This window comes from Phalacrocorax aristotelis, chromosome 8 (assembly GCF_949628215.1).
Source record: "Phalacrocorax aristotelis chromosome 8, bGulAri2.1, whole genome shotgun sequence".
Classification (NCBI taxonomy): Eukaryota; Metazoa; Chordata; class Aves; order Suliformes; family Phalacrocoracidae; genus Phalacrocorax; species Phalacrocorax aristotelis.
Genome location: NC_134283.1, coordinates 24,077,567 through 24,085,892, shown reverse-complemented (window position 1 = coordinate 24,085,892; position 8,326 = coordinate 24,077,567). Strand labels below are relative to the sequence as shown.

At 54.0% G+C, this 8,326-nt stretch overlaps 1 protein-coding gene across 2 annotated transcripts; it reads right to left on the bottom strand.

Annotated features, from left to right (window-relative positions):
* Positions 1 to 264: 264 nt before the first annotated feature.
* CFAP263 (cilia and flagella associated protein 263) lies at positions 265 to 8,056 on the bottom strand. Of its 2 annotated transcripts, XM_075102006.1 has the most exons (9): positions 7,977 to 8,056; positions 7,374 to 7,500; positions 5,847 to 6,008; positions 4,634 to 4,789; positions 4,143 to 4,223; positions 3,429 to 3,584; positions 2,691 to 2,798; positions 2,004 to 2,159; positions 265 to 485 (listed from the first exon to the last, which is right to left on the bottom strand). In XM_075102006.1, exons 1-9 carry the CDS (start codon positions 8,039 to 8,041, stop codon positions 423 to 425), a joined length of 1,074 nt encoding a protein of 357 aa, XP_074958107.1. In that variant the 5' UTR covers positions 8,042 to 8,056; the 3' UTR covers positions 265 to 422. The 2 variants fall into 2 exon arrangements, with proteins under 2 accessions (XP_074958107.1, XP_074958109.1); XM_075102008.1 differs by lacking the exon at positions 7,977 to 8,056 and having other exon boundaries at positions 7,333 to 7,425.
* Between the last annotated feature and the right edge of the window lie 270 nt (positions 8,057 to 8,326).

Genomic DNA, 8,326 nt, shown 5'->3' with positions numbered 1-8,326 from the left:
TTGGAGATGTTAAACTCTCACATCTCCCAGGGAATCCCCTCTGGTTCCTCCTGTATGAAGTGGTCATCAGGGCTTGTCCAGAGAGAAAGGACAGTTCCTGTAAATATGTCAGATTTGATCACTGGAGAATAACTGCTTGTGGTGATGGAGGGAGGGGGGAGCACCCAGAGCAGAGCTGGCTGACCTAGCAGGGCCTGTGGAGGGGCCAGGCAGCAGAACCTGGTGGAAGCCAGCACATGCTGGGACAGACCAAAGAGATGGTCTCACAACAGAGCCATGGGTTTCTTTATTATTTCATGCAGAAGTGGTTTCATCTCACTGCAGCTTGCAGGGTGCTATATTTACCCGCTTGACAGCAAACTTCCCCACAGGGCTGGCTCCTTCTGCAGCTTCCACTGCCCGCTCTGCAGCATGAGGTAAGCCTAGTGCTGGTTACCAGACATCTTGACCTGATTCCAGGCTCTGCAGTAGCTTTGCAAGGACATCTACAAGAGGAGAAAGGAGAAGGCCTTAATATGTTCAGACAGCAGTGATATGTTGTGGAGAAAGCTGCAAGGCTGGAATCTAGGCCTGAGCTGCTATATTGCTTGCCCCTTCATCCCCCACTGCTCCCACCTGAAATCAGTGCTCACTGTGGCATGCTGAGGAGAGCTCCTTCAGGTCTACACCAGCTTTGGTTTCTCCCCTGCATGCCACAGGAAGCCTAGAGACCCCATGCAACAGCACCATATAGAAACCTACAGCCCCTTGCACGGCAGCAGGGGTGTTGGACACAACCTGCCACAGAGGAGCTGGCAAAGAAAACAGGTTTATAGCCTCACTCTTACCCCAGGGACAACTACACATTGATTCTTTAGCCCCTTGAGCCTTGCTGCTCTCCACCTCCCAGAGGCTGGCAGGACTCTGCGCACTGCTTCATAGACAGCATGCAAGCCAGAGCCTAGGTCTCCCAGTCAAGAGGATCAGCTGGGTGAGAAGAAACCTGCTTGCACAAGAGAGGCCTGCAGGCAGGCTGCCCACCAGCTCTGGGATAGCCACAGCTGGACCCCTATTTCTGAACCCATTCGGCTAATGGGTCAAGCCCAAATCAACACAGTTCTGACCTCTGAGAAAGACTGGACGACATAAGCCCTGGCCATTGCAGACTGGGGCACTGTGGGGCTAAGTGCTGGACAGGCACAAGCCTAGAGCCTTCCCCACCCCAGCCACAGGTAAGCCCGTCTCCACTCACAGACAAGCAGGGTGTCAAGGTACAGGGCCACACTATCCACCCCATCCAACCCAGCCACTTCTCTCCCTGCACTACTGTGCAGACAAACATCCTGCATAGGGCAGGGATAGAGACATGTCCTGCTGCTTCCAGGCTTTTACTATGCTCCTCTGTGTTCTCTCTCCATCTCCTCCCAGGCTGCAGGAGTTAGGGCAGGAAGAGAATCAAAGGTATTCTTGCAACTTTGCCATGAACTCACATTTGGACCTTGGCTAGCCTTTCCTTATCAGGGAATAGTCAAGATACAAATGAGTAAGAAATGTCTGAGGTCATCAAAGAGTACTACAAACACTGGGGAGCCATCAAGGGTGCTAGAAAAGGCCAGTGCAGGTTACATACGCAGAGCCAGAAATATATCAGGCTGCCATACATCATCTTCTCCTTACACACACAACAGGTTTCAGTATAGCAACAGCCTGATGGTACTTCCTGTCAAATTACAGGCTGTGTCCTTGCCTTGTCTTCCCTTCTGAGCTCAGTCATTAAAATTCAGCCTCCCTCCATGGGGTAGGGAGTAATCACTGCTCCATAAACAGGAAGAGCTTCCAGCTCTGCCAGGCACCAGTGAAACCACCATGAGAGAACTCTCGCACAACTTCCTGGTGGGTCAGGAGCAAGCACTCCAGTCCCCAGGGTGGCTGCAGGTGGGCAGGCACAGATGTAGCTCCACCAGGACCCAGCACCCGGCCGGTACATGTCTGGGCTCCTGCACACCCAGCCTGGTCTCGCTTACCTCAGCAACCGCCACCTTCCTCTCCCAAGCCTTGAGTCTGTTTTCGAGGTCAGTAACAGCTGTCTTCTTCTGCACATAACTCAGCACAGGGGGGATGCTGTAGTCTGACAGCTGCTTCTGCAGCTGCCGATTCACACTCTCAGCTTCAGCTCGTTGCTGCCAGAGGAATAGGGACAGAGGGCCAGGAGATCCCAGGGAAATGTCCCTCTGCCAGCTGGTGGCCAGTCCCCCAGGGAAGCAGGCAGGCAGGATAAATTAAACCCCCAGCACTGCAGGGGAGCAGTGGTATGCATCCACTGGTCCCTCCACCCCTGCCAGGAAGCACTGTTAGGGAGCCCCTTCAACGTGCTTCCCAAAGCTGGCGGAGGGGGACATACCCCAGACTGGTATGACAGTGGTAACACTTCTCCCTGAGGAGGACATTGCTGATTAAAAGTTGAAGGAAACAGCATTTCAGGAAGCCAGTGGCAGGTCCTTGTGGAGCCAGGGCCAAAATCCACAGTATGGCCTGTTCTGCACACCTGCCCATGTTCACTGGCACTGGAGAAATCCCAGATCTTGTTCAGACCCGGAAAGGCACATTGCTGGGCCTCAAATGGGCATCTGTATCCAACATACCACAAAAAGTACCTGAAGAGGTACTTGTGTACCAAGTGAAGTCTCAGGGTCTCTCAGTCTCTCTCTTACCTCCTCCACCAGAGCAGCTTCTCTTTCCATTTTCTCCAGCAGCTCCTTCCTCTGGGAGATGTCTTTCATCAAAGACGTGGATGTTTCCATGGCGTCCTGCAGCTTCCTCTGGAAAATGAGAGCAGGACAGCATTAGCGGGCACAAGAGCAGCTCCCAGCCACCTTCAAAGCTACCCCTCTACTCCTCCAGCTTGGTCTCAGGTGGTGGTGCGGGAGGTCTGTTCCCAAGGGAGCTCTGTGGCACCACTCATCCCTTGTAGAATGCAGCATCATGCACTGGGCATGCAGCTACTGCTTCGTTACATCCTCTGGGTCACACTGTAGCACAGCCCATGGCACAGCAGCTCAGGTTTAGGACTGACCCAGACTGACATGGGCAGAGACTTGGAGTGACAGCTGCAGCTCATGACATATTTTCAAATGTCACAGGTTATGTAAAAAATGTGTTTTCCTGTGCAAGTCAGCACAAAAGCTCTTTCGTACTGGAATCTTCCCCTGGGCTGTAAAATTACCATGCTGCAAAGTGTGAACTCCATCATCAGGCTGCAGCCAAACACAAATGAGAGCATCGCTGCTCTTGGTGTGTGGGGCAAACCTCCCGACCAAACTGCTAAGTCAGTGGGAAGGCACAGAGGTGTTCGGCATCCTCTGACTGAGAAAGGGAAAGATGCAAGAGCTCATGTGCGACCCTCTGAAACAGAAGAAAGGCAGAACAAAGGTGCTGGGAGGTTCACTCACTCTATAGAAGTTGAGGACTTGGATAGTCTTCCCTGAGGTAATTTTTAGCTGCAGCAGCTCCTCGTTCTTCTCAGCAATCTTCTCCTGGTACTGGGCATTTCTAACCTGCATCTGCTGCAAACGGACCTCATGGAGCGTCTCTCCGATCTGCTCCTTCTGCAAACCCCAAGGAAGCAGAGCTGTAGGTTGCTGATCAAAGCTGCATCCCAAGTAAGAGAGCTTTGCTCTGTGGGGAAAGCAGACCTAAAGAACACGGTCTTCAGCCTGGCTGCAAACCTGGGGCTTGGGGAGAAACGCAAGACACAGCATGCCACTAAGTCTGTGCTCTGTGTCCTAGCTTAAAGGGTCCGTGCAGTGCAGACAGGTCCCCTCTGGCGAGGGTCCTGCCATGCCAGCAACAGCCAGTCCCCAGCAAACTGCTCTGAACCACCATACATCTTTTCCAGGGCACAAAGGGCACAAACAGATGTGCCAGCTTCCACTCTGTGAGACTTCTGGTCTCATCCCATGCATGCAGACATGTGCCAGGTCTGAACCTGGGCAGTGACAATGCCCTTTGACAAAGGCAGCAAGGCCAGGAGCAAAGGGGAAGGGGAGGGGGAGGAGGACCATGCATCCCTACACAGAGTGGGCCCTGCATCTGCGCTGGGCTGTACTCCTTTCATTCTTCAAGGGGACATCTAGTCCCTGCTTCTCCTCAACTGGTGCACGCACCTGCCTGAGCTGCTGCTGCAGCTTCTTCTTGTAACACTTGAGCAAATAATTTTTTAAGCACAACTTCTCTCTCAGCAGATCCTAAAGAAAAAAAGCAGATTATAGTGGAACAGCAGAAGAGAAAGAACACCCAGACCCCACTCCTTATGGTGCGTTTCCGGTTCATCTTATCCGCACTGCAGCCTTCACTTCTGGCTTTGAAAGGAGCCCAGTGAAAAATGCTGCTCAGCATCACCCTGCCCCGAACATTGGGGCATGGCTGTGCACTTCCCCAGGCTCTGCTAAGAGTCCCGCATCATCTGTGCTCACAGCTGTGCTGTAGCTCAGCAGCCTGAGGAGCACCTCAGCTTGTCACCCACTGACAAGTGCGACAAGGGCTATCCAAAGAGACTTGCTAAGACAGCCTAAAAACGTGGGAAATAGGATTTTTCCCTAACCAACATACTTGTCAGAGGACAGACTGGCCTCAAAATTTGCCTTGATGCACTGACCCTCTGGCGGTTCTTCTTCTCCATGTATCTCAGCAGCTTCTCAGAAGCTATGATACTCCCTTTCTTGCTGGAGGTGGTGCTGATGATGTCTTTCTCAAAGTCACTGATGGCTTTCTTAATATCAGCCCACCAAACATCTGCTTCTTCTATGACTGCCTGTAGAAATAAAGCCACATAACAGTTAATACGTGTTAACTTCCCTTATTCAAACAGCTTTGGGAACAGAAACACTGGAAAGCACCAGGCGTGCTCTCTGCTGGTGTTACTAGCATTTCTCCTGTGGGATCACTGAGTTTCACCCTGTGCAGCTTGGGGCACATGGCACAGGCTCACACAGCACTGCTACTTCATTGACTCAAAAAGAACAAGAAAAAAAATATCTCATGTGCCTGAACTCCAACATCTGTCACTCCATCCTGACCTACAAACATTGCCAGTCTGACTAAGCCAACACAAGTCAAAAAATTACCATCCCTTGTTTACTGCATATGTCCTGCGGCCACACCAGAGGAACAGGCTGCCTGCTTCTCCTCTTCTGGCCACTGCAAAGCAGCAACAGTGGTCTAAACCAAATGCAGAGGTCTCTCCTCCTCCAAAAGCTCCTGAGCATTTTGGATAGGAGGAGGTCTTGGCAGCCAGCACAGGGCAGGCAAAGATGGTCATAGAGCCACAACAATCTGCAGTAGGAAAGCAGTCTCAGAGGCTTGGAGCATGCTCTGAAGAAATCCCAAAGACAGTGAAAAGGCAGACCCCAGAGAGGATTGCATAGAGCCCAGCCAATCAGAAAGTTTCTGGGTGCTGCAAGAATGAAAAATATGGCTGGCACAAAGGGCGCACATTCAAGAAGCTAACAAAAAGGAGATTTTTCTTTCAAGTGTTGACTTCATCTCATACAGCAGATCTCAGCTTCTCTACATAAAAAACTTCCTCTCATCTGTATTATTATTAGTTCCTGCCCTAATAATATCAATCTTTAGAGACTGGGCACCTCTGACCTCTGTCAGTATACTTGCCTTCAAGAAAGGAATGAGGTGAAAGGACAGTTCAAGGTCCTACTTTCAACTCAGGACCACCCACAGCAATGCTCTGCTATGAACAGCCCTCACCGAGCAAGTCTGTTTCATTGCCTGAAGGATGGCACATTGAAAGAGGTGCAAAAAGTAACAAGACTGATTGACAACTTGGTGATCGTAAGGGTCCTGGAGAGCCATACCTCAAGGTTCTGCAAAGTCTGCTTTGAGTCCTCCTTCATTCTCTGAATCTCATTCTTCATCTCAGTCAGCTCCCGCTCAGCTAGCTCACATTTCTGCTCCACTATCAGGCCTACAAAATAGTCCGTCGCACCATGCAACTTGGATTTGTACCTGCCACGCATCTGCAACAACCAAGGAACAATGCAGGTGCCATTAGAAAGCCAGCACCGGCCAACTGTTGCTGCATTTTCCTGTATTCGAAAAGAAAATCTCAGTGGTCACATTAGCAGGATTCCAGCTTACAGCAAGGACAAGGAGGCCTCTCCAGACCAGAGGTAGCTCAGGACCACACCTGGGCTGACCCCATCTGTCCTCTCATCCACCCACAAAACCCTCCTATGCAAGCACTTTCAGTTCAGTTCAACAGGCAAATCCAGGGCTAGAGGTTAAAGCCAATGTGACAGCTTCATGTGGGCAGGTAAACCACCTCTTCGGAGCAAAGATGCTAATTGTTGTGTAGGACAGGTGTGATCTACCACTGCCTGGGTCAGATGCCCTGAAGAGCTGAGCTTACTGCAGCACGGGCAGGCTGGAGTATGCTCTCCGAAGAACTGACGCCACTCAGAAGCAATTCTCAGTGCCGCAGGGACAACAGCAAGGCAGGCACTGCTTTGCAGAGAGCAAGCGCCCACCTGGCCAAAGGCAAGTTTCTAAGGGCTCAGTTTGGGACTAACCAGAAAGTGGCTACTTTGGACGCAGGCAGGCACTACAACCCAGTGTAGGATGCTGGCTGAAAGGAGCTCCATCACAAAGGGTCTAGAGCTTCTCTTCACTCTGTCTCTGGTGAAAAGGCAATGTTCAGACCAGGAGCTAAAAATCTGCTCCCAAAAACCTGTTCATGGCTCCATCAAGAAGGAAGAGAGCAACGTGCACTCAGAGGAGATACCTAAGCATGGATGCACACAGGTCTGAGCCCACGTGAACTTCCCCAGGAGAGAAAAGATGAGCAAAGCATCCCATCACAGACCTGGCACAGCCTTAGGCAGGTCTCCTCATTTCTTGGCACCAGCCTCCCTATTTGTTTAACTTCTACTTCAAATTATGCTGCACAGGGGTTACCTCATACCAGTTCTCCCGCCACTTGCTTTTTGGGAGGACACAGCGCTGTCATGCAGGGAGCAGAGAGCATCAGCTGGAGGAGGAAAAAGGAGAAGGTAGCCTGGCCTTTATACTGAGTGCAGGAACGGCAACGCAGCCCAAATTCTTACACCTACAAAACCAGCAGCACCTTTTTGCAGTCAGGTGTCTAGGTTAAGGGCTCATCACTGTGAAGTCCAAGTGCAGAGGGTTGTTGTGGGACTTTCTTCACCACATTTCAAAATGGGGAGTTTGCCTACTGACCTCCTGTCAGTTGAGTGCTGAGATGGGAGGTCAGGGTGACTGCAGAGGGAGGAAGGGTCATGGCTCTGTGCCATAAGGCAGCAGCCAGACCTGAAAACCCAGTACCTGGTAGCTGCACAGCTGCTGCCCTGGCTCTGGAGCAGTACCTGCGTCAGCACCAGTGGGGCGTCATGCGTCTCAGAGAGCAGCTGGAGAGACAGGCTGCACGGCTCCATCTTACGGTACCACTTCTCAAACATTTCCACCTCAATTTGGAGCAGGGCATTGGCATCACTGTGAGGAGGAGGGGGTCAGGCTGAGCTCTGGGCTGAGCTAAACACCACGTTGGGGAGTGCCTGAGCCAAAACAGGCAACTGCAGGGCACAGCGGCCAACCCGAAAGGGCTGGCAGGAGCCAAGGTCACCCCAGCCAGGGCACAGGGGCTTGGCCAGACCCGCTCCTTCGAGGACCTGAAGCAGCCAGCAGAGTCAGAGGTCTGGGGCAGGAAAGCGGGCAGCCTGGCTCCAGACCCTGACCCCGGTGAGGTGGCACCCGTGGCCCAGCTGGACCACCAGGGCCTCCGGAGATGGTGCCCAGCACGGGGCCAGCGGGGCACCCTGCCCGGCCTGGCCCTGCCCTGCCCGACCCGGCCTGGCCCGCGGCCCTGTCGGGGGTTGACGCCCAGCGCGCCCCAGGCCCAGCCCGGCTCCTGCCGGTCCCAGCAGGGCCCCGCAGCCCGAGGACCCCCGTCCCCGCCCAGCCGCCGGTACCGAGCCTCCCGCAGCCGCGCCCGGAGCTGAGGCAGCGGCAGCACCGCCAGGCCCGGCTCCGCCATCGCCGTCTCCTGGCAACGGCGGCGGCAGCGCGCACTGCCGGCGGGGCGGAGGGAGGGGCGGAGGGAGGGGCGGAGGGAGGGGCGGAGGGAGGGGCGGAGGGAGGGGCGGAGGGAGGGGCGGAGGGAGGGGCGGAGGGAGGGGCGGAGGGAGGGGCGGAGGGAGGGGCGGAGGGAGGGGCGGAGGGAGGGGCGACGGGAGGGGCGACGGGAGGGGCGACGGGAGGGGCGACGGGAGGGGCGACGGGAGGGGCGACGGGAGGGGCGACGGGAGGGGCGACGGGAGGG

Excerpts from the sequence above, each read along its gene's own strand:
- CFAP263 (XM_075102006.1), bottom strand. The coding sequence starts at position 8,041 with ATGGCGGAGCCGGGCCTGGCGGTGCTGCCGCTGCCTCAGCTCCGGGCG. Across the intron at positions 4,790-5,846 it reads AGACTTTGCAGAACCTTGAG|GCAGTCATAGAAGAAGCAGA; the intron begins GTATGGCTCTCC and ends TTATTTCTACAG. Across the intron at positions 2,160-2,690 it reads AAGCTGCTCTGGTGGAGGAG|CAACGAGCTGAAGCTGAGAG; the intron begins GTAAGAGAGAGA and ends TTCCTCTGGCAG.